Source organism: Leuresthes tenuis, unplaced genomic scaffold (genome assembly GCF_036924035.1).
Source record: "Leuresthes tenuis unplaced genomic scaffold, fLeuTen1.0.hap1 SCAF_12, whole genome shotgun sequence".
NCBI classification, from domain to species: domain Eukaryota; kingdom Metazoa; phylum Chordata; class Actinopteri; order Atheriniformes; family Atherinopsidae; genus Leuresthes; species Leuresthes tenuis.
The window spans coordinates 27464814-27491896 of NW_027325366.1; the positions used below are offsets into that span (position 1 = coordinate 27464814).

General features: G+C 38.3%; 1 protein-coding gene across 1 annotated transcript; it reads left to right on the top strand.

Annotated features, from left to right (window-relative positions):
• The first annotated feature begins 1235 nt into the window (after window positions 1–1235).
• wnt10a (wingless-type MMTV integration site family, member 10a) lies at window positions 1236–24393 on the top strand. Its single transcript, XM_072397337.1, has 4 exons — window positions 1236–1525; window positions 3170–3435; window positions 8576–8949; window positions 23356–24393. The coding sequence occupies exons 1-4, from the start codon at window positions 1443–1445 to the stop codon at window positions 23893–23895; spliced, it is 1263 nt and encodes a 420-aa protein (XP_072253438.1). The 5' UTR covers window positions 1236–1442; the 3' UTR covers window positions 23896–24393.
• Window positions 24394–27083: the final 2690 nt, after the last annotated feature.

Consider the following 27083-nt stretch of genomic DNA (forward strand, 5'->3'; position numbering starts at 1 on the left):
ACTACCACTGGCAATGGGAAAATAGTGTTTAAACAGTCCACTTTTGATGTAAAAAAAAATAGTTTTACATTTTCCTAACAGGTCCCTCTGTTAATGACTAACATTAGACAATCCTGGTGCTGGAGGCCAGCAACAGTAGCAAGCCAAGGGGAAAAATAATGATTTATGCTGTGGCTTTGCCTGTCAGTTTCCAATATATCTATTCAAGTATAACTCAAATAAAAAATAAAACATAAACATATATGTAGGGTACCTTGATGAAAGTGAGTTAAGTATCTAAGAATTATCTAAGGTTTTTAATAGTTAAGGACTATCAAAAAGAACAAAAAACAACAACCGCAATCCCATCTATTGTACATATTCTTACATAATTCAACATTAACTTAAAGGCACAAAATCAATAAAGTGACCTTTAAATTCTAGAGGTGGGGAAAAGCCTGGGGGTGCTAACCATTAAAACAGGGATTGAACATGATTTGCCTTTGGTTGCATCATTGTGTCAAGACACAGGAATCCTGTGAATGTTCGCAGAATGCACATAAACAAAGTAGTTGAGTAGTTGAGTTATTTTTCAGTTTACCATAATTATGGTAAACTGAAAAATAAAACAACAGAGCTAATCTAGTGGCCTTTCACAATCATGACCTCACTGAGTTTGAGTTTCTGTAACAAATCACTATACTCCTCTTCTTCTTTTTTTTTCTTTGTTGTAAATTCATCTGCATGATAATCTGTTCAATTCTTGAAACCAAGCACTGGTTAAAGTTTTGTTTTTTGAACCAGTTTTTCATCACCATCCTCATCCTAAGCATTGCTCCTCCGGTGGATATAACTGCTCCGCTTCACACAGGGCGCAGGCTAAGTGTTTCTGTTGTCCTTATCTTCAAGGATCTCTATCCTGCTTTAACGAGGCACTTGACCTCCCTCGGCGCTCTCCTACTCCCCGAGTGACGCAAAAAAAGTGGGCTGGCGAAGCACTAAGAGCAGTAGTTTAGAGGACTATCGGTGCGCACCGAAACATCACTAGTCAAGCAGACTTCATTTAGAGCGCCTATAAGTTCTGTCGTCTCTCTCAGATGTTTTATGAATGCTGAAGCCTCGGAGGCGGAGATACCGGCATGAGTGCGGATGTATTTGAGAAGGAAAACGTCAACTTTTTTTTTATCAAACTTGTAGCAACTTCTGCCAGTCTGTAAATTAGGAGGTTGAAGAAACTTTCTTTCTTTCTTTTTCTTTCTTTTTTTTTTTTTTTTTGAATGAGTATCTCGCCGCTGGCTGGCACATCTGGACTCAGGGTTGTAAGAGCTGTCAAGTCCGGCGCTAACTTTTAGCAGGACCTTACCACTTCTGTTTTTCATGCCTAAACTCAGAGGCGGAATATTGGAATTAGATTGAATTAAACTCCTCTCTCCATTTCTCCAACTTTTTGAAACTCGTTTTTCATGTTGTCACGAGGTACAAAAATGGAGCACTCAGTTTTCAGATTGACATGCGTCTTGGTGATTATCTGCCTCCTGGATAAAAGGTGAGTTTAATTAGTAGGAGATGTTTGAGTTCAAACTGTGCCGTTTTAATACACTTAAAGACCCTTTTGCCCTTCGAGTTACTTTACCCTGTAAAAATATAGTATACCATTACATAAAACTACCTAAATTGCACTAGGAAATCCGTTATCAATAAGACATGGTAAATAAATGTTTATCAGCTTTACCAACACAAAAGTCATCCTTCATTAATGTAGACTTAGGTAAATGTTGAATAATCCGCACTATTTGAAGCTTAACGATGATATCAAATAAAGCATAAAAAAATAAAGTATGAAAACTTTTTAAAGTGATTTTATAGCTATCTCTATCAAAATATTTGCTTCCCATGTACACTCTCATTATAAAACAATCACCCTCTGCAACAGCAGTTGTTCTACTATGAGAGCAGGAAACACAACAGGTAGCAACTGTCACTGGAATTTCAGGTGCTCACTGTTCAAAGCCATCTTCAAAGTACCGCACTGCCATGCATATGAACGACATGTCATGGCAAGTTGTAGTTATTGATTTTAAAGTAAAACCAAAGCTACTGGTTGCTTTAGGGAGCACAAGGTAGTTCAGGAATAATGAGTTAAGTGTTTTTTTTTTCTTTTTGCAAGACTTGCATGAGTTACACGTGTTGTAGAAACTGTGCAAAGCGGCGCGTGCGCTGCAGTAATTGTACACTCTTCCTCACACCTTGGTATTTGTGTGTGCATGTCAAAGAGTGCTTGTGTGTGCAGATACGGTTTATGTGTTTTCCGCAAGCTACTCGTGCTCTCGACTGCTTGTTCTAGAGGACTTCGTGTTTTACTCAAACAACCTGTGTTTTACGCATAATGACAATGAAAAGTGAACCAAAGCACTTTTTAGCTCTCAAGCCATCATCAGCGTAGCCTGTGTTTTCCTTGTTACTGTTTCTGTTTCACTGTGTAGTAGGAAAGAGCTCAGGGACCGCTGTCAGCTGAATTACTGTTGTTCGCATGATTGATTTGCAACAGAGACATTACAGAGTTGAGTGTAGAGACACACCTTATATCCTAGATAATAAGAAAATGTGTTCCTCTGGTAATTTTGGAAGGCAGGTGTTAAGCTTTTTCTTCTCTGCGTGAGTTATCTTTGGTTGTTTATGAGGATGACAGACAGGAGGCTAAAAAAAGACCTGAAATAACACATGCATGTTTTAGAAACCTAATATAACCAATATTACCCTATAGCTTTTTAAAAAAAGATACATTAAGCACCTGTACCTTCACATATCAAAGTTAACTTTAGTTTTTTTTTTCATCATTTGGCAACAACTTTGTAGTATTAAAAACTGAATGACTCTGAAAAACAAAAGCATACTCGCAGATTTGAGAGCATACTTCCCTCTCAAACCGCCTGCATCTGGAGAAGTTTTTACAAGCTTTAACTCGCAGTATAAGTGTATTTTTTAGGTTTTACAGGAATCAACCATCAGCTTGGGGCATCTTATAGTTAGTGTGGGAACTGAACATTGGGGTCACACCCGAGAAGCATTAGTAGACACCCTACTAGTCCTAACTAGACTTTAGAGCCTAACAAATGTGAGCAGAACAGAAACAGAAGGTTTGAGTTGCGCATTCGTCCTGCCAATAACCTGACCTGTGTGCTCCATGCAGGGTGGACTCCAATGAAATCTTGGGCCTGAAGCTCCCCAACATCGAACCGATCCTGAATGCCAACACAGTGTGTCTGACACTGCCAGGCCTGACAAGGCGCCAGCTGGAGGTGTGCATGCGTAATCCAGACGTGACGGCTTCAGCAATCCAGGGAATCCAGATTGCCATCCATGAGTGCCAGTACCAGTTCAGAGGGCACCGTTGGAACTGCTCTAGCCTGGAGACTAGAAACAAAATACCATACGACAGCATAGTGTTTAAAAGAGGTTAGTTTTTCAGTCACTGTCTGAGGTTCCGTCTCTTCCTGTTTTGCTGGCATTTTGCTTTTTTCCACATAAAAATATGGCAGAGTTTGGGGAAAGTTGCAAAATACCTATCATAGAACTTTTATCATATGCATCCGATTTGAAAGCCTACATAAAGAGGAGATTGATCTGGGCTTTAAAGTTGAAATCTCATCACAGGTTACCAAACTGAAATTTGGTTTTTCAGAGTGTGGTTTTTTCCTCAAACACACTTCAATGAAGCACCTTGAAAGGATAAGCTTAGCAAGATTAACTGGCACAGAGACACAAAAGGTCCAAAACAAGAGATAATATAATATTACTCTTCAAACACGACTATAAAGAGAGATCATATTCCCCTTAGGTAAAATTTATCAATGCCGTCCTCCAAATGGTCAGGTTATCGTTAGTCACCAGCAGCCTGATGTTTCTTTTCTAACCACCTTACTGTTGCTTTTCAATGACATATATAAAAGAAAAGATAACTTCAAAAGCAGTTAGTCACCTCCAGATTACCAAACCTCATGCAGATCAGTTTTCTCTGTTGCTTTGTTGTGCTTGGAGCTTTGCAAGTGGGCCACAAAGGATGAAAGAGGATCTTTACAGCAGAGAAGCCTTCAAATGTTCTCATACCAGGTTATGGACTGGAAAAGGCATCAATTTCTTTGTAGCCTGAGCACCTGGCTTGACAGACAAATGCACAATGTGGCTGGTAGTTTGAGTCTTGGGGTTAGTTCACTTTCATTTTTCAGAAAGCGAAGACTGAGAGTGTCCTCAAGACAGAATTATATTGTATTTGGCATTTAAGGGGCTTGCAGAAGAGTTTGAGTAATTAGAAGACATTTTTGCATTAGCTAATATGAACAGTGAGTGTCTTGTTCAAACTTTGAGAAATGTGAAAAACACATATTTTTGATATTGTGGAGAATTGTGGAGATCAAGTCCTCTTTCAAAAAGTGGTATGAACTTTGTGATTTTTTTATCTATTCTATTTTACACAAACAAAAGGAAAAAAAATATGTCAGATCCTGTTGCAATAATTTATCTTGTGGTTGTACCATGTTTGGTTTTGTTGCAGTAGAATTGAAGAATACATTTTATCATCTCAAAGGGACTTCAGAAAAAAAATGACTACAGTATGCTCACACACACTTTCACCCCTCACTGACTCATTTAAAGGCTGTTTGTCATTATTAGTATAGTCAGTTGCTGGTTGTCTGGCATCCCTGGTTTGCCTCGGGAGCAGAAACTCCAAACCACTGATATAAACAACCTCTTTAAATCAGATGATTCATCTGTTTCAAGTTGATACAATCCTTTCTTCAGAAGCTAAAAAATGGATACAAGTTAACATGCTGCAGCCATTATTGCATGTAGCTACTGCAGAGCGACAGTGCTTTCAGTGTGGCATGTTTACAGACATGGATTAGACGGAACTGGGGAGGGCTTTCAGCGTAACTGCCTGTAGAAAAATAACTGACAATCTCGCATGAGACTTGTGAGTGCCAGACTATTATTTTCTTTGAATGTTTATCTATGGTTTTTAAAAGTGTTCATAGCAAAGAATCTCTCTTACAAAACAACTGTTGTTGGAGCCTCACTTGTTCAAATATTCTTGCAGATCTTTTTTCATATCTATAAAGTTTATTGGTAGGCTATCAGATGCTCCTCAATGAAATGTTTATTTTGATGTCTAATTTTAATGCATCAGATGCTGCTTGGATTTTCTCAGGCTCTGCCGCGGATCTATCTGCTGTTGGTCTCTCATAACTTCTGTGGGCTGTTCCTTCCTGCTCAGCTTGCATGAAAAACTAGGCTAAAGAAGAACCCAAGCAAGAGACAGACAGACAGAAATTGGTCCATCTCTTTCTGTCTTTCTTTCATTCTCCCTGTCTTCCTCTTTCGCTGGGCTGCTCCTAATGCTTTTACTTCCCTTGCCAGAGCAAGTACTTGTGAATTTGCTCTCAGCACTTTCCCAACTCTCGGCGGCAAAAGCATAAACCTGTTTAGTCGGTTTCTGTAACAGAAAGTGACAGTCTCCTTTGAATCTTTAATTCATTTTGCCACTTCCTCTGCCATCAGTTCAGCCGGGCGTGCCGCAGCCAGTGAATTATTTGTTAGATTGATTTGTTCCCAGTCTTCTGGGGGCCTGCGTCGCAGAGCCCAGAGCAGAGCAGGGCAAGAGCTAAAACAGGCTTTCTGTATAGGAGGATGTGCCTAAGTGCCATCTCTTCTCTTCCACCTTGTGCAGGTCAAGGTGGTAGGGTGGAGGAGGGAGGGGGGGAGGTTGTGACTTAGTGAGCCAAATTATATATATAGTCAGTGAAATCTCAAAAGTTACTGTGCCTGCCTCTCTCTAAAAAAAAAAATCTGGATCTTAGGAAAGTTTATTAAACAGTTTTGTGACAGAAACATGACCCAAGACTAGAGTAAATCCAACTCTAAGAAAAGAAAGCCAGTATTCAGAGAAATAAATATCTTTGTTTAGTTAAATCAAACAAGAGAGCTGTGAAAGTAAGTTTAATAAGTTTTGACTTGTGGGTTTTTGTGATGAGAAGAAAAAGTCTGCATAAATACGGAAGAAGATTTGGTTGGAATCTCACACCCTCAATGGAAGACCCATGGTTGTCAGACCCATGGCTTCAGGTCATAACTTTAAGAATTGTACCTAATTTTACTATTCCCTTTTCTTTTTACATCAAAGTAAGACCAGATAATTTTATCATTGTTTTTGCCCTTAACAGTTGTGTGATGTAACACCACTGTCATAAGAACAAATCTCCAACAAATCTCAGACGTGTTACTGTGAAAACTGCCAGTCTGTTTTAATAAAAAAAATATCCAAACTGGCTGCAGAGAAGTTTCTCCGTCTTTGAATTGATGTTCAAACTGCAAAGAAAAAGACGGCCCTATGTGGAACTGACACAAAAATGCTAGATGCACCTAAACCTCCATCTCAGAAATACAGAAAAGTAACGCTGGGTATCACAACACACACATAGTTGTTTTCCATTCGAATTAATGAAATGTTTTTCTTTTTGTGACTATTTCACAAATTTTCACGAGACTGGGCTGGAATGTGAGGAAAATACGAAGACTCTAAAACATTTGCAAATTTGCCAAAACTAAACTCTTGCTTAGTGTGTGAATCTCTCATTTACTCCTTATTAGGCTGCCTCTGACTTTTTATGTGTTCAGTATTAAGTATGCTGAGCAAAGAAGGTCAGCATGGCAGCAACTGCGTCAAACATTACACCATATCTCACAAAAACAAAACAGCACTACTTTTTTAAAAACATGTATAAAGAAGGATATAACCTCAAACAGTTCTAAAAAGGGGCAGCTCCATTTAATAGTTTTTTTATTTGACTCCAACAAGCAGCCTGAATCATTTCCCCTTCAAGCACTGTGCTATAAACCCCTGACTGGTTTCTTTTCATGTTTTCTTTACAAGTTTCCATTCTAATCCTCACTGTTTTCTAAACCAGTAAGTGGCTGCTAGTGGGGCCGCTTTTACAGAACCTGAGGGCACCTTCACAGGCAGTAAGCTGAGATGTAACAACAAACACCACAGAGGGTACAAGTGCAAGTGTTTCTGTCGCTCTTCATCTTTCGATATTCATGGATTCCACAATTGGACATGGATTTCTTTGTCTATATCAATGTAGACAGGATGATTGCGCATGTGTGTCTTCATGTGTGTGTTAGAGAAGTCTACTATAACATTAGTCTTAAGAATTATGGAGCTGCTCTCTGTTGGTGCACTCATTACACATGAGGTGCACTCATTACAAGTGCTGGAAGCAAGTTAGACTTGCAATCAAGGAGGAAAATATGTGTTCTGATGAAAATACTAAATGAATTACACATTACATGTAGACACAACATGCACACAGATGTTTACTTAACTCTTCTTGCAGTAATCTGTTGGAGACAATATTGAAGTGATTACAAGGCAAAAGCTGCAGTATGGCATAATCTACCTCTAAGCTCAGTGGGTAGATTGCAATGCTTGAAATGCTCAAAATAGTGAAGGGATCAAACTACAGCTACCATTAAGCCAGAAAAAAAGTCAGCGACTAAGTCTGCGACTAACAGTTGCTGTCTAGATGAAAGACTCTTGTATAACGAAGAAAGTTAGATCAGATTAGATCGTCAACAATGTCACTAACACTGCTCCTCGCTTATATGCAGTAGTTCAACTCTGTACAGAGTGCAGTAAGGCGCACAGTTAAATATCTTGTTTCTGACCAGTAGGACAGACAGAAGGAGACACATCCCTTTTTAGTCACAATGTTTAACTCCCCTGTGCATCATCTAATAGGAGTGGTGGGGGTCTGTTCATGCTCAGCTGGTCCTCAGAGAAGAAATATGTAATTGTTTGGAACAATAATTGCTATTGTCCCAGGTGTTTCCTCTTGTTTTATAAGCAACTGTCTTGCATATTGTTTATCTTGTATGAAAGAAAGAATGCTAAGATGCAATAAAGCGATGAAGTGCAAACTCGCCAAGCATGACACTGGTGGTCTTTCAGGGCATTTTAAGATGAGAGAAATTGTGCATCTTGATGTTGTAATACTTTAAATAAAACAAGTTTAATTGATAGTCATTTAAATAAGAAATACATGTGCAACTACCACCTTTGTTACATCATTGTGAAGATGGATCCTTGTAAAGAAAATGCAGTTTTCAGTTTTCATGTCATCTGACAGGCTCATGATACATAGAGTGGTATGCTCTGCCTGCAGGTTATTTGGATTTCTTCATCGTACAGTATAACACTTAAAATGTCTCCACAATAGCTTTTAGAATTCCATGGCACGTTGCCATAACCTACATAGTCCTAATGTGAACTTTTGCAGTTTGCATATGATGCTTGTGTCATTTTGGACCTAGCAGTAAAACAACTGATAGGATGGCGTAAATTCCAACGATCCCTTAGTAATAGCTATGTTAACTGAGAACATGTTTTGAACTAGACACTGTTATCACAATTTTATTTTAAACATATTCCTGTCATTTCTGTCCAAAATCCTGTTTCCTGACTGTGGTCCTTCTAATAACCATTTATATCAACATCAGCCTATATCACACAATTTCTACCCTCTTCTTGTACCAACAGGTTTCAGAGAGAGTGCCTTTGCATATGCTATCGCTGCAGCAGGTGTAGTGCACGCGGTGGCCAATGCCTGCTCCATGGGCAAACTGAAAGCATGTGGCTGTGACGAGAAGCGACGTGGGGATGAGGAAGCCTTTCGCATCAAACTGCACCACTTGCAGCTAGAGGCCATCCATAGAGGGAAGGGCATGGTTCATGGTGTCATGGAGCACTTCCCTGCTGACCTGCCGGGGCCCCAGGACTCCTGGGAGTGGGGCGGATGCAGCCCTGATGTGGAATTTGGAGAGAAGTTCTCGCGGGATTTTCTGGATGCCCGCGAGACCTACAAAGACATTCATGCTCGTATGAGGCTGCATAATAACAGAGTTGGAAGGCAGGTGAGTGTTTTTGCGCATCACTGTTTCAGTTCAGCACACTGCACAATGAGATCAACTTCAATTTAACCACATCGTGCACACAAATTACTCATTTTACATACTTCAATTCGTTTTTTTTAATAGCTTTAGCAAAACAGTGCTTCGGAATACTTAAATTCTTTTGTGGCTGCTGCAGTAACTTTACCAGAGTGGTATTGGCTTGGGAAGTCTACTTTCACCTGGATGTTGATCCCTACCTTTGAGTAGGGGACATATAAAAGCCTTTACATTTGAACCACTGTATCCAAATAACTTCCTGTTTTCAATCTTAAAGAAACCTGTTTCAGAAACTTAAATCTATTTTGATTTTGTCATTGTCTTCAGTTAGCAATGCAACAAACCCATCTGGCTGTTAGTGGGTCTACAAGTCTAGTGTTTGTCTTATGAAACTGTACATGAGGGATGTATGTCCACCATGATGTAAACCATTGGTTTGTGGACTCCTTGTTTGAGGCCTGGACTTTGACATTTGGTCATCACTACCATGGATTTTAGCCAGAGCTGACATGCAAAGGATCTATGTGAGAAAGCAAGAATATCACACATATCCAATGCCTATTGGCCACAGGGCCTATCTGTTACTCACAGCGGCAGTTGTTATAAATTGAGTAAACAGCTCTCTAGACTAAAACAAAAGGCATAAACATGTTTATTTCTGCTGTAAAATAAGTTACTATAGAGCTCCATGGGACTGATTGACTTTTGTAACTTGAAGGAACTATTGATTTTTTACACTTCTACATTAAAAGTCAACAGAAGTTAAGAATTTTCCTAGTCGAGTAGAATCAGTGTCTTTTATTTCATCAAGGTGGAACAGTTTGAAACAGGATTTTTTTTAATAGATTTAGTTTTATGGCACAAAACAACATCTTTGAAAATGGGGTCATCCATAAAAAAGAAAAAAGGTTTAAAATCATTGATTCAAATCAGTGAGAACATTAGTATGCAGATAAGCATTCTGGACATTTAATCCACGATTATGCTTGACATGATGGCTATTGTAGAAGTGAATTGTGACAGCAACACAGCAGCATAACAGCGTATATATATAGGAATGCAGTGCAGTGTTCTTCCAAAACAGTAGGCATAATCACTCTGACAGTGACATCTCTACACAACAGGAATAGCACTAGAAGAAGTAATACAGGAAGGGCATTATACTGTATATACACAAACATAACTTCACAGTTCTGATTTCTCTGTTTTACTTTTGATCTTTTTTTTTGGTATTTGTTGCTCATTGTTCCCTCTTGAGTTTTGAAAGATTGTAAAGATGCCTATAGTAATCTATTTTGCACATCTTCCTTGCAGGTCAAAGAGTAATGATGATACCCTTTGTCAAAAAAAAAAACACCACTATGTGCATGTAATGATTTGATTTTTACAAGACATTTGTCACATCCAAATGGCTATTTTTTAACTGGGCACAATACATAAAAGTACCAGTAGAAACCATCTTGATATACTGTATTTTCCAACATTGTTTTGCTGTCCAGTTCTGAAGGCTTTTGCCTTGGGCGACACAAGAGAAAGATGTAAATGACAATGATAAGCCTTGGCAACATCCAGCACTGTGGTGCCACAGAGACAAGAAGCAACTGTAAATTGCTCATTGTTCTCTGTTTCCTCCTGAGTAATTTGGGCCAGTATCTTTTCATCAGTTTACTTCTGGTTTCCTTGATTATGCAGACAAAACACAAATGTGACGCTCGTCAACCGAATGCAACAACAGCTGGCGTCCCTGTAGTAGTAGCTGCAGTGGTAGAAATAGTCATACACGCAGACATAAGTTCCAATCAGTGCTGTGGACATGGGAGTAAACACGGGTGCGGGCTGACATGACATGAGTAATAATGATTTACTGAGCCAAGGAAAGAGAATCATTTTTCTTTTGAGACCTCCTCGTTTTGTTTAGATATGGTGAGTAAGGTCGTGAAACTTAATAACATGCAGGATCACAGGATGCTAACGTGTATGTTGTTTTTAATTCCTCCCTCTTAATGCCACAGCCTTCCATATAATTAAACACTTGGAGATAGCACAACGACTTACATATTGTCTCACAGCAAACACATTTCAGGTATAACAGATAAAATGCTATTAAACAAGACACTGAGACATCTCTTCTTCTGAGGAATTGTATTGTATATATATTGTACATATATATATATGCATCTTGACTGTTGACTTTGAATAATGCCCTTCTACTGGAGCATAATGACAAACATAACAAAAACTCAGAAACACAAACTAAAAAATTGCACCACTCAGGTTCATTTTGATTATTTTCAGAATGCTTCTCAGACTCTACACTGTTCTTGGTGTTAGTATACTACCACATATTTGTATCCATAGCAGCACATGCACCCATCAATCAAGCAACATGTTGACTCAGAATAATCAATTAAATCAATCGCTACAACTAAAACTGAGAGCTCCAGCATTGCTTTCTGACTCAATCTTGATGGCCTCTGATGATCTTGGTGGAGTTCCAAGCTAGTCTTTTTCAACTGATTTATCTAATTTCGTTAATCTGATAACTGTAAATATCTCCAAACTTTAACTTAGACTGGAGGGGAGGATCCCTATTATGTCGTCAAACTTACAAAATGGTCTTAATATGTGATTTAATGGAGAATGGGCTTAATTGTAAATGTTTTCAGCACAATACCACCAGATCCCCTGATCCTCTGCTCTCCAGATTTGTTACAGCTCACCACATACTGGAGATAATTTCCTCACAAGCTGGGTTTCCATTCACAAGGGAAGCAAAAAGAAAATGTGAATAACATGTTTCCATAAAGTGATTTATGGTGAATAAACTAGGCTGCGTAGTGTTGCTAGAGTGTTGTCAGTGATTGTAATTCAGTAGAAGAAGTAGTTGTCCTAACAGAAAACTAGGGCTCCTACCTCTTAAATAAAAAAAGAAACAACAAATACCATGTTGAACATCCATAAGGGTAAAATGGAGAAATGTCTTCTTCAGAAGTTATGTCTTGAAATGCCTGGTACGTCATATTTAGGGAAATTTTAATCTTTACTAGGTCAGACGTGATTCCTAAAGTAGTTCTTATTCTCCCTAATATACATAATTTCTTTTTTTAAACTGGAAAAAACCACCTCAAGCAAGTAGATACATATTCTTTAACATTATTGGAGGTTCTTTACATTTTTACCAATTCCATTCACCATTTATTATTCACATGATTTCTTATTCTAAATGTGAATAAAAACTGCAATGAACTGAATACAAAATCAAGGAGTGAAAGAGAGACCAAAAAGATGAAGGGGGATGACAGTCAGAAAAAGGCGGGGGAGATGAAGAACAAACTTGTGAGTCATTGCAGAGCTGTTACAGTAAAATGCCCCACATCTTATGACTTCCAGTGTTACTGAAAGGCCCAATAAAGTCCTATTAAGACCACATAGAACCCATATACATGTGCACACATGGATCCGTGTATCAAACAGAAAACCCTGACAGGTGGTGCCTTAAAATAACGCCTACCCATCTCCTCTGTCTTTCCTCCCACCAACCCACCACTACTACCACTTCACCTCCCTCCACCCCAGCCCCCCCCCCCTGCCCCACTCACTCCTTTCAGAGAAGCAGTCTTTAAGCAGAGGAATGCGGTGGTTTTTTCGCGGGGTGTGCATGTTGCCTCATGCCCACCCCAGGGTTCTCACGGCGTCCTGTCTTGTTTTTAGCCCTAATTAGTGACTGCTGGCAGTTTGGAAACAGATGTTTAAAACCCTGCAAAAGATTTTAGACTTCAAACAGTGGGGCGGAAAGTAGAAAGAGATTCGCCCTTCCTTCCCTCCCTTCTTTCCCCTTTTTTGCTCTCCCTCCTCCAACTTCTCTCCAGTAGGATTTGGAACAAGCAGGGTATCTACAAATTATGTCACTACATCAGTAACACCATACGTGTAAAGTACAAGTTTATAATTACTAATATGAAATATTGATAAGGGTAAAATATTACAGTGAAAAAATAACATGAGACACTCTTTTAAACTTAGGAATTTATAGCACTCACATTGTTTAGAATAAATTCTGAATATAGATTACCTCCATTATATATAATTTTCCTGCAAATTTAGCTCCTAGTGGTGCCATTAATTTCCAGTAAACATGTATACAACCACTCAATAGATAAATGAGCACTTTTGAAACAATGAAACATCATCTGATAATAAATCTCTTGCTTACAGCTTTTTACCTCACCTCTAAGTATTCTTATATACCGTTTAAAGACCACACTTCAAAACAAACGCTTGGCACATTTCCTTATGTTCATGTTGCAGAGCTGAGAGCCATATCGAGGTTCTGTTGAATCCTGTCTACTCATTAGGCAGGTGGTGACAATGCTTGCCTATGCAAAAGTCTGCTGTCTTACTGGCAAGCATATTCTGATAATTACAATTTACCATCAGTGCCTGACTTCAGGGGAGTAATGCGAGATGGGTTGCAGCATTTCAGGATGGAAACTGTCCATTTTACCCAATTTCACCCTTCTTTTTAAATATGTACAGTATTGTGCAAAAGTTAAGCCACCCTTCATTTTTTTGGATACAGCTTACAACAAAGAAAAATGAGTGCAGTGATGCATTGAAATGTGTAAAGATAAATTGAAATACAGCATATAATGCGAAAACACAGTTACTTGAAAGTAAATATTTGGTATGAGCACCTTTATTCTTTAACAAAGTCTGAAGCCTTTTAGACAAGCTTTCTTATAATTTAATTTAATTTAAGTAATCTTCAGGAATAGTTGTCCAGGGTTCTTGTAGAACATCCCAAAGCTCTTCTTTGGATGTTGGTTGCCTTTTGTTCCGTTCTTTGTCAAGATGATCCCACACTGCTTCAATAATGTTGAGGTCCGGGCTCTGGGGAGGATTCATCCCTCCATAAGACCTGTTGCCACTGATTTTCAGTTCCCTTCTTGTGTCATTTGGCATAGCTCAGCCTTTTCTCCCTGTTTCCCTTCTTTAAGAATGGCTTCTTGACAGGCACCCTTCCATGGAGACCATTTCTGATGAGGCTTGGGTAGTGTCAATGGATCAACTGTTTCTGTTCTTTGCTGGATTTCTTTTCAAATTCTTAAGGACATCACTTTTAGAAACTGTTCATCTGCTGTAAATTGTTTTTTTAGGCTATCCACTTCTTTTGTTCTCTATTTTTCCATTTTCCTCAAAAAGATAGGACACACTGAGCATTATGATAAGATATGCCATTTTTTTTTGGCTGACAGGTCTATGAGAATAAACTTTGTGAAAAATACTACTCTATATATGTTAAACTGTGAAATGGCCCCAAATTATATGGGTTTGTGAGGGGCTATATACAGTAACAAAGTATGTAAAGATGGTTGACTCAATGATAAACTTAATGGTTGACAAAAGCACCAGTACAGAATTAAATGTTTGCACTGACACTCCAAATACTTGTCAATCATATTCATATTGGTACCTATGTCTTTGGTATTTTATTGATTTTGGTTGAGTTTCAGTAGTGAGAGCACAGGTTCAGCAGTGTGACAGGCTACCACAGAAGGATGCTTTGACTTTTAAAGTCACAATGAAACAACACTTCCTCTTTTTTATAATTTATGTTATACATTTCATGTTTGGTGGAATATTTAGGCACGGGATGTTAAAAAGAGGGACTTTAAATCTTAGAAGATTACCTACAGAGCAAAATGAGTTAACAAAGATGACACAATCAATCAATTGTAGAAGATAAACCTTGTTAGATCAAAATAATGAGTAAAAAGACAAATTGTATTGTAATGCAAAACTGTTTGCAGAGGAAATAGCTTGTGATTAAATTCAACCACATTTGCCTTGTTCTGCGACCAACTGGAAAAAATCTAACAATCAAGGACTAAATTTCTGTTTGTCAAGTCATAACACTGCCCCACCAGAAAGATTTATAAGTCAGAATGAATTTGAGCAACTCCCATTCGAGATCCACTCAGACCAACATTACTGAGACTTCCAGATCCTTTTATGGCTAATTTAACTCTTTAGCAATGATAAACTGCTCTTAAGAGGCCATTAATGGTAATTCATTGACTCAGAACCCACACAAAAAACAAAGTGTGTTAGATCACAAAGTATGTGTGCTGGGTTTGTCCTCTGCTCTGCAGAGGCCATTTAATTCAATCAGAGGTATGTGGACTATTCCTGACAATACAGAGGAACGGGATCCAATCTGTATGTATTCAATGCATGCACATGCACACATAAAAACTAAAGCCCTTACTAACTTCTCTGTTTTACTTATGCACATAAGTAAACGTGTGTATACACAAGTATACACAGTGGCAAATCTTTCATAGTAAAAGCTCAACAGGTGGAACTGCTTATGTGGGTAATAACATTTTATTAGCCTCTCTAAATGAGAACTGTAGACACTGTGTGCAATTAACAGTGAGTAAATTCCGTGCACATAGACACAAATACACAGAAATTCTTATGTAGTAAAGCTGTACTCTGTATATATGCATTTGTGCAGTAATTGCATGTCATTGTGCTAGCGTGTGTGTTTGTCTGCGTACGCTTAGCAGTTCTTTTGAAGAAAGGCGTTTGATTTGTTTAAAGTGATGTCTGGGTTTAATGTGTTGCTGTGGGATTTGTTTGTGTGCTTTGATATCGCCTCGGCTTTCTGCTCGGCTTTAAGGTCCTTTAGTAGATTTGCTTTGAACTGACAAACTCAGGGCCGCAAATGGACTAGTCGGCTGTTTATCTGCAAAAAGGGTCGACTATGGGACATGCAGACATTAGATTAGGATTTCCCCAAATGTGGTTAGTGGTGATGACACAGGGATTGGCCAGTGATTAATTTCAAAGCACCAAACAAAACAGTGAATAGGGTATAGATTTACTGTGGCAGTTAAGATGGTTATTACTGGCAAGGACATCGTTTAACTTCTGTACTTCAACGTAGTGAACATATCATATAAGTTGCAGGCAGCATATGTTTTATTGTTAAACAGAAAATCATTACTGTCTGAGGTGACACATTTGACAGTGAGGGGGGAAGAGAATGTTTTCTTCTTCGAAGAGGAGTTACAAGCAAAGAAAAACAAATTCTTATCTGATCGTGATGAGTTATTTCTGTTGCAGTGTATCATGCCACAGGATTTTCCCAATGCTGTTGGTCATCACCATCTGCTAACTGCTGAGTCGATACTGAGTCAACCAAATATTTAAATATAGTGACAAAACACCTTTGGCATACAGCGTCCTGGATCACAATATGTGTTACGACATAGCTGGAGCAGGCAAGTGCATGCAGGAATTGAACTGTCTCATTAACTTTGTATGTTCAAGAAGAAAAAGAAATCACTGTCATTTTTGACTATTGTTTAACTGGCATGCTACAAAATATCGTAAAGATAACTGCAACTTTTATTGTTCAATTCTGATTTTGGATCTTGGGCATATGCCCCTACAATTATTATTATTTTTTTTTTACTCAGAATCACATTGTGGTATGGTTCTGATCTTTAGTTTATTTCATCTACCCCTCCACATTGCACAGTAGTCTGGGTTGACTTTTTCCTGGTCTCCTGTATTATGTAGCTTCCAGTACTTGTCTGCCACCAATATGTTGTATTTGATCTCTGTCTGGGGTTGTTTTATAGATGTCTCTGTCTACTCTCTAGGCCCATTAAAACGTGCCAGATGTTTGCTCTAACTATGGTCCACAACTGGCTTCGGAGCAATTACGTCTCAGTTGTGTATGTACAGTGTAAACTAGAGTGAATATTAGAAAGACTACATATCTAATAATTGATGTGTCTAATGCAGATAACCAGACCATTGGGATAGTTACTCCTGCTAGTTTGTGCTGCAAAGCTTTACACAAATGTACACAAATGAGTAGCAAATAAAAGTAATTACTAACTGGAAATAGCTCAGTAAGGTGTTGGGCAGCAGTGTGGCACAAGAAATGTTACTTTGCATCACATCACATTAGGTCATTTAGCTGACACTTTTATCCAAAACAACTTGTAGGTAAAGCACAGCATTCAGGTTTCAGTAAACCTTGGCCTGATCTTTAAGTTCTAAATGTATTTCAGTGTATCTAAATTACAGAGAACAAGAAGAACTGGTGCAGATGTGTAAAGTGAGGGTTGGTTGGGCATGTCAGGGGGTTCCAAATGTTAGGAGAGGAGGTGTTTAAAGAGAGATGAGTCTTCCTAACATTCCTGAAGGTAGGGGGGACACTATATATTGTTCCACTATAAGAAATAGATTGTAAAATAGAACCGCAAATGAGATGATGATCTGGACTGAAAGATTGATATTGAGTGATACGTGACGTTCTAGAGTGGAATGCAGTGGTCGAGACTGTGTGACTGAGTGTAGCTGGGTACAAATGAGGCAATCCCTCTGTTGGCGAATGTTAGAGACTAGAATTTGATTTGGACAGCAGTGGGTAGCCAATGGAGTTTGATGACTAAACACGTCCTTTTTGGCTGATCAAACACCAGACAAATTGCCTTGCTCTGGACCATCTGTAGCAGTCTGCTTCAAGAGCATTGCAGCAGTTAAGGTGAGAGATAACGGTGACCTGTACAAAGAGTTTAGTGGCATACTGTGTAAGAAATAGCCCAATTTACTACTGTTGTTAAGTGCAAAGCAAAATGACTGAGAGGGAGATGCAACATGATTTAGATTATTTCAGTTTCGTAGAGATTTAGTCATTCATTCCTGTGATAATGTCAGAGAGACATGCTACAGCGTTGTATGTACTCCACACATATCCAAAACTCTGCTGGTGTGATTGGACTCTGATACAAACAGTAAAAGACACTCTAGTCTGAACACTCTACTGTAAAAGTCCAGTAAACGTTTTTTCCCTCCCTTTAATTGGTCATCTGTTTGATTATGGATTCTTGTTTTGACTAAAATTTATGCATTTTCTCTGGTTAACAAAATAGCGTATCTTCCTCTTTTCTAACTGTGGCTCTACTTTTATTTGTCATGTATCACGTTGCTGAGGCCGTTAGTGATTTTAGGTCAGATAGGGTACATACTGTGATCTAATCACTTTGCTGTCATGCAATACTTATACTTATAATATTCCTACCCTGCACCTTGTGATTGTAAATAGTTCGGTATGTTTGTATATTTGATTAATATATTAGTTAGTTTTTACATTTGTTGTATATTTTTATAATCTTTTTACTCAGTTTTAACTGCTTTTATCTACTGTTTCTACTCTACGCATCTGTTAGCTTGCTCCAAATGATATCTCGCTGTACTTGTACAGTGACAATAAAGACTTCTACTATCTACTATCTATATGGAAAATGATGTGTGATAACACCCACACACACACCTCACACAAGCATCCTTTGTGCATCAAGCTGTGTTGGGACGGCAAAGATATGACCCAAAGACCATGTCCTCCTGTCACCCCTTTTTCCATCGGATCTAAATTTACTTTACACTTCATCAGGGTTTATTCTTGAGATCTACAACTTCCTGTTTTCACAGTAAGTGATTGTATCATTTGTTTACAGACAAACAGACAGACACACAACAGATTCTGTTTCCTCTCTCAGAAAATCATTAGAAATTTTTTCTAATGCTCTTAATTGGGAAATATACAGCACTAATAAAGAAAAAAAATGACACTGTCATCGTAGTCAAAATATGATCAATTGACAGTTGAATGATCTCAGTACTTTCCTTCAGTACTAGAAAATCGAGTCTGAATGTATCATTCACTCTTGCCCTTCACTTTATTAACGAGTGACTTTATTGACGTGCTGTCTTCAGCTTATGCTCAGCTTATGCTCTTTATCATCTTTGTCAGGTGGATCAGACCACATGTCTTATTGGCAGACCACTTCTAATGGAACAAGAGCAGACAGCTTCCTTATTTCCGATCACTTGTTCATGGTCTGAGCTGTACCTATTTGGCTTTCATCTTCATGCCAAGAGAGTATTTCCCACACACATAAAGCACATTTCACCTGCAGTTATTTTCTTTTGTTGAGGTTTTAGGAGCTTGCAAAGTCAGAGAGCAGGGTGTGCAGCACACTAACAGTGTATTTCATGAACAAATACACCCTGAAAAGGAACTAACAGATGTTCTTCCTTTGATGATGAATTGGTAGAGGTGTGAACTCTTCAAGCAAGTGAAACCTATATGTAAATTAACAAAAAAAAGTTTTTAGGTCTCACTAATCAAGTTTGGACTTGTTCGAGTCAGAGGGAGAGATAAGAAGAAGTTCTAAACCTAACTTGCTATGCCAAACAGAATAAACCAAAGTAATAGGATATAGCATTCTCATTTTGGTGTGGCATGTGTTTCACTAGAAAATGACCTGTCCCACACTCAGTAAATTCTGTTTCTACCCATGACTGCTTTACAATTCAAAATCTTTTGTCATTTTAAAAACAATGAGTCAGAACCTTGTAAAACCTTCCTTCCAGTGGTGACTAATGTATGACAGTCAACAAGGGTCTATTGCATCCTGTTCATGGATGATCTGGGCCCACAGCTGCCTTCCCTGAGCCTGCTCCCTCTCCCCTTACTATGGGGGAGATTATTTTTAATATTAACATTGTAATATCTTGACCCTGCTCTGTAAGGTTTGTTTCCAGTTGAATGTATTATAATGGATAAGTCAATATTTTGTTCAAATGCCACCTCATTCAGTCTAACAAATGTTTAGCCTTTGGCACACTTTTATAATAAATCCGACCAATGGCTTTCTCATGCTTCCTTGTCTTTGTGCATGAACTCTTGTTGTGTAAACTGATTTATAGTCTTGGACTTTAATAGCCAAACTAGACTTCATATTGCTTTCCCACACTCATGAATGGGACAAAGTAAAATCTTAAAGATATTTCAGACTTTTTAAATGTTAATCCAATTCTGATTTAATATAGTCATTTTAGGGTTTATGGCATGAAGCAGTCATATACAGCTGTGCTTTTCCAGTGATTGGAAATGGGGATAATTGTATTTTCTCCAGTGTGCATCATGTCAAGGACATAGAAATGACTTGGAAGACCAGTCCCAACGCCAGTAAGTCATCTATATCTTGTGTCTGCCTCAGAAAGAAATGTCCTACCTCATATAAAATGATAAAAAAATGTATAAAAGTTAATAATAATTTACCTAAATACTAAATATTTTCAAGATGTGCTGAAAGGTTTTGCATATCAAAAATAAATAGCTCTGTAGCTGTTTTTGCTGTTGTACAGTTCTTAGTAACCTCTATCCTTCTGTGAATGTTCCATCAAACAGTAGCAATGTGGATGCAATTATGACTCCTAGGTCAGTTTGTGTCTTTAAGGTTTAAGTGGGTTGGAGCGTTTCATGATTACAGACTCTGCTGTGTGTTTAAGGCCAGTACGTTTGTGATTCTGGGGTTGCCGCTGCATCTATGTAAAACCTGAACCAGAAGCAGCAATCTGAACTGCAGTGCAAGTGCTGTTTGAACTGTTATAGCGTTTGTTTACTATAAAATCTCACAGCCTCTAGTATCTACTCGCCACAGATCACAGCTCCTTTAAACTTTCTTTTCAACACTCTCAATAACAGTAGAGCTCTGTTTATCCAAAATGTGCACTTACAAGTCACTTTCTGTTTCCCAAACATGTTATAAACAAAAAAAAATGCAATGATGCAAAGACAAAATATAAAATATTTTGCATTATTTTGCTTGATTGTTATAGTATGCCATCTAAAGGGTTTCTAACATTTCATTTTCACAAATGCTCTACATTACTGGCAGGTTTGAGTGTTGGGAGGATGGATATTTGGCCAGACATAAGCATTTACTAACAAAAAAACTTAAAAATAAAAAAATTGAAAAAATTTCTATCTATAACTCTATCTGTTAGTATGCACAAAACAGTAGTTTATTGTATTTTAACAGCTCCATAGATATTGTGACGATTCTTGACTTATGAATTACCAGCCATGATGAAATGTGGTCCTGAATAGCTTACACAACATTGCAACTGTGTTTGATGCCTTTATCAAACCTTACAGGTGTATTTGACATGAAACTGAAGATAAAGTCTAATAAATGAGTGTGGTCCTATCCACTGTTACTGAGTAAACTGCATTAAAATGAAGGATGGCTAAAGGGCTCATGACCTCTTCCCACTTTTTTTTACTATACTCTTTTATAAATCTCTTTTTTTCTATGCATTTTACTTGGTCTTTTTATTTTTCTCAGCGTTTTTCTTTAATTAACAGGATGAGATAGTGTATTAGAAACTAAATCATGCTCCTAAACCTAACCAAGTCGGTTTGTTTACAAAGACTGACCAAGTACTTTTAGTGGCTAAACCTACAGTAAACATGACACTGTGTAGACTAAACCCAAACAAGTAGTTATGAAGATGAAAGAGAATAGTGGACAACACGTGAAAATAAAAGCAAAAAAGTGAATGAAAAAAACACAAGGAAGTGGAAAAAAATTGTCAGACCTGTGACTTCCCCTCTTTCCCTCCAGCCACATTATTAGGACCTCGACTTGACTCTTGCTTATTTGTAAATCTTCCAGAGTAGCATTTGCAGTGTTTGAAGTTGGTGTCTGTACATTAGTCAGGAAGTGCTTGTGGAGGACAGCTTGTGTCCATCTCAGAGCCTGGGGCTTTGGCAGAAAGGCAATATCTGACACCCAAGGAAAGAGGACAGGTTTGGTAATTTCTAAACATGAAAAGTACTTCTCAACTTGTAAGTTGTACACATAGTCAAGTCGTAACAAGCGCACACACACTCACAAGCTTGCACAGCTATACTCATTTGGAGATTGCAGTGACTTCCATTCATTGTGGGTGCCTAATCCTAACCTTTACTATTACCAGATCATACATACGTGTCACTATGCTTCTGTTCTTATTCTGTTCTCCCCAAAAAGCTGCAATGATTGTTTAACCCCTTCGAGTTCCTATGTCTTGCCCGACGTAATATCTGAGGTTTTCCTCAGCCCCCCTCTCTATGTACCTACATGTTATACACTGTTAGAAAGCTAACGTTCTTGAGATTCTAATGATTTCGCCATTTCAGGATACAAGCATAACTGTAGACACAGTAAACACCTGTCAAACCAGTCGCAAATACAAAAGATTTTGCAACTCACCTGTGAAGCCTCACAGAATTCCAAGAACAGATACAACTCTATCAAAAACTGTCCTGTTACGTTGGAAGGGGTCCAGTTAACTGAGTAAAACACAACAAGTCTTAGATCCATAAAGACACATAGTTCGCTGCTGCAAACTTTCAAAATTTCCGTCAGACCATGCCTCTACTCTAAATGGTTCAAGAACAGTTTTAAATTTACTTTGGGTATGCCTTTTTAGGCATTTTAGGCAACAAATGCAGGAATTTTAAGGGGTTCATATTTTTTGCATGATAATATGATAGCTTTATTGTCATCACGTGTTGAGAATGTCTTTAACGTTCAAGCCGTGTGTGTATGGGGGTGTGTGTGCGTGTGTGCGTGTGTGTGTGTGTGTTGATAGGGGTGGCAGCAGTAGCATCTGTCAGTACTCTGGGTGGCCTGGTGTTCCTGTTGGTAATTGGATCTTAGAATTTAGGACTGGTGCTGATGGATAAACACACACCAACACACAAATGAACACACATACACACAAATGCATAAACCCATTACTGAGATAGACAGGGCTCATGCCATTTAGGATTAGTCTGTCTATATCTCTGTGTGTTTATGTCAGTGCACCGATACCAGTGACAGGGATGGATGGGTTCTGCAGTGTTGCTTATGCTCTAAGGGAAGTTTTTGTGTTAAAACATGCAGATGCTGACATTATCACCAAAAATTACACTTTTAGACCTTGTGAAAGAGTAATATTGTGTGTTGGGTCATGTTTTCACTCACTGCCTTGTGTTGATAAGCAATATGGTTTAATTTAGCAGCATTAAACCATTAGAGAAAATATGTAAATACTGTAGTGCCCTGATGCCTAATGTGCTGCTACATGTGGGTCATGCTTGGAGTAATTTCTTGATGCCTGACAATGAATAATGACTTTACTGTCTGTTTGGGTAATGCCTGCATCTATCGTGTTATTTGATATCACCATGTTTAACAACATACTCAGAGTAAGACCACCTGGATTTCTGAATGTGGAACCAATATTTATGCAGTGTTTTTTGTTTCATTTAGTACACTGAAAACCATGTACAAGTTTAGATTGTTCAGTACATTCCCTTATTGAACTTAAAATGCAACTGGTAATCAAGAAAGTCATTAATCCTTCTCATTTTCTTTCCTCCCTCCCATCACCCCCTCACCTCTGCCTACTTCTTCCCTCCATCCCACTCTCTATTTTGTCTATCTGTCCTGTCCGTGTGTCTTGCAGGTGGTGCTTGACCACATGAGAAGGAAATGTAAGTGCCACGGGACGTCTGGGAGCTGCCAGCTGAAGACCTGCTGGCAGGTCACTCCAGAGTTCCGGGTGGTGGGCTCAATCCTCAAAGAACGCTTCCACATCGCCACACTTATCAAGGCTCACAACCGGAACACCGGACAGCTGGACCACTCCCACCATAACCATCACAACCACCACAACCATCACCACCATCACCATCATCAGCACAACCACAACAATCACCACCACCACACGCATCGGCGGCGGCCCAGCATTAACGAACTGGTGTATTTCGAAAAGTCACCAGATTTCTGCGAGCGGGACCTGGGCTCAGACTCAGCTGGCACGCAGGGCAGGATCTGCAACAAGACCAGCCAAGGGATGGACAATTGTGAGAGTCTGTGCTGCGGGAGGGGGCACAACATTTTGCAGCAAACGCGGAGCGAACGTTGCAACTGCAAGTTTCACTGGTGCTGCTATGTGGTCTGTGAAGAGTGCAGGATAACCGAGTGGGTCAGTGTCTGTAAATGAAGAAACACACACACTTAAAGATTAAAGAAAAGAAAAGAAAGAAAGAGACATTTTTCAGTCCAGGCCATCACTTAAAAAGGGGAAATGACTGTTATATAAATGCCCCAATATTTTTTGCAGTGGACTGCAGTTTTTCTTTGCAGAAAAGAAGGACAAGGACAGCAAGATGCAGTTGAGCCAGTGAATAGATAGATGTGTATGTCGGTAAAGAGTGTGCAAGTGCAGGATAAGAATGGAGCTGCCACAACTCGGAGAAGTGGGATGTGCACTGCCTTCCTCTTCAGACTATGGAACATTAATAATTTAGATAAATATTTTAAATTAAGAATATCTGATTACATACGTCCATCCAATTAAATTCAAGGGAGCATAGAGGAACTTGAAAGTAAAATTGAAAGAAAGGTTTCCTGGTTAGAGCAAGGCGACATCTGCATGAAACTTAATAAACTGATTTATTGTTATGCCATACACTAAAATTCTTTCAACCACCAATATCATGACTTACATGAAAGCATAAATACAGCCTTGATAAGACAACATTTGCTATGTTTCTTATCTACTTCATAAAGAGACAATATACAGTATTTGAGCACTTACAGTTTTGTGCCTTGTTTAAGGGCAACCATGAATCTAAAATATTTATTACTAGCAGCTGTCATAGAATACAGCATTGTCAGCTGACATTTAAATGTATCAGTCAATGTTAGTGTGTTGTATGTAATAAAGTGTAACCCTGTCAAGAATCATGACAACCCCTTAAAAAATACAGCTGCCGGAAAAAAAGAGTTGTGTCTGAAATTGAGTCTTGGAACTATTTGAATTGCAAAGTTGCAACAATGGGATGAACTTTGAAACCATAGCCTCTGTGCAGTGACTACAGGCGTTGACAACCGAATGGTTGAAGTTAAAGGCGGTCAAAAGACTGATCTGAAGCTCTGATTGTTGGTGCTTCTTCCTGGGATTCCTCATTTCACACCATCACAACTGAAGAACATCCCCTGTCCTCAAAAAGAGGATGTGAAAAATAATTTACAGAAATCGCTGTTAAAGTACCACTTTTATACACCACAACATTCATATTGTGGACCCTTCTCAAAAATCACTGAAAACCACTCGTTCCTCGTTCCAATGTTTTCAGACCCCTCAAAAAAGATGACACATAAATTGTCCTGAGTTAAGTTGTACAAAATGTGCCATGTGTGGTTTATGTGATGTGATACGTGATGTAGGAGGACGGTCAGAGTGCACAGTAGACACTCATCTCACATGTACACTTTTCATCTTCAACATGATCTGAACAACACTGTAAATAGAAATGAGTAATGCTGCACAAATGTCATCGGTAACGTTGAAGTGCCTCAGGAAGCTGAGTGCACAGGAACGGGCTCCAGTTGCACACACTATAAACATACTTAAGAGACATCAATCAAACTGTTTCCTGTTTTGTGATGCAATGTGCTATGTGCAACACTGTAAGCTTCTTCTTTTACATATATGTATATATAAATATATATATATATATATATACATATGTGTGTGTGTATTTACACTCACCCTCTTCACACTTCTTCAATGTGTACTACAGGGATATTCTGATGTCAACTTCAAAGTATATAAAGAAGAATGTTGATTTGGATTTCGGCCTATGTACATTTATAAGATCATATTTGATCTCAAGAAACTTGTATGAGTAAGGCTTCTTATCAGATGGTGTAATTTATTCTAAGCAAATGTGTTTCCATGTTGAAACCAGAGGAAAAAAATCTGAGATTATGTTTTCAGTGTAACAGATCATTTTGATTCTGATAAGTAGTTTGCACATACTAAACTGTGTCCAGGAAAACTCTGGGAAGATATCAGCAATATGCATTTTTTCATGTGTTAAATGTAATGTATGTTTGTATTTTTTTATGTTTTAATATCATTATTATCTAAGTTATTTTAATTTTGTGGATAACTTAATATTTGTAAGACAATAAACAAAGACCATGTTAAGGACAGTGGCTTTAATGTGATAATGAAATACTGCAATCATGTTCCACTGCAGTGGGTACAGGTATGTTCATGCCTTTGCAATAATTCAGCAGTAATTCACCAATAAACCTTCAAAACAAAAGTTAAAATTTTGCCATTTTTACACAGACTTTGTGGAATGAACGGTGCCTTCTTATATACTAAGAGTGCAGACCTCTGACGAGGCCAATAGTCCATTCTTGACATGACATGTCTCTATCTTGGGAACTCCCGCTGTATGAGCAGATACTAGAATTATTTCTTTAGCACAAAGTTATTAACAGCTTTTACAAAAAAAACCCACATTATTGCTCATTACAGAACATTCTGCTGGTCAACTGGAACCTAATTGTTTGTGTTCCTTTAAATGCAGTCCAGTTCTAAGTTTGGTTTTGATAGATTCAAATTTTGTTGAGATGTGACCTCACCTTCTGTTAAGCAACTTCTGCTGATTTAAACTTATTTGAAAAATTTCCAAAGAGCCAAAAGTTTTCTGATACTCTTTGTGAGGCTCGGTCGAAGTTGATGTTATAAAAAGTGCCCTTCTTTATCCTTCTTTCACTGAGGAAATACTCTCATCACCTCCCTCCATTGTTGATTCTTGTCATGCATAAAACCTGCCTGTAGCTATCAGTGGATGATGTGGACTGGTGAGGCACAATTTGCCATGGCCATCGACACTTGCTAGCATGGAGAATTTCATGAAAATTCAGCTCCCTGGTGAAGTAATACTTAAGTTGCAGATTCTGGTCCATTAAAGTTTGTACAGCCTACATTTGTTGAAGTCCAGGTAAAGAGAATTTAGATGACTGAATAAACAACAAGATGTGTGTCAGACAATATCTTGAAACTTGTTATGAGTCTGAAAAGTGTGTTGAACTGAAATGCAGAGTCAGACAAAAACATGGAACAGTGGGCCACTGAGTGGCAAAAAGACAACTATCTTGACAACGTTTTGACCAGCTGGAAAACTGTTAAAAAGAAACAACAAATATACTATAATATAAAAATACTTTATTATTTTTTTATTTTTTTTTACTTTTGATAAGAGAGTCAAATGGATTACTGGAATTCCTAGAGACAACTAGAATTCAGGCTTCAAAATCTCAATTTGCAACACTTTGTGACCAGTATGTTGGATTTCTGATTAATAAGTAATATTATAAAATATTTTG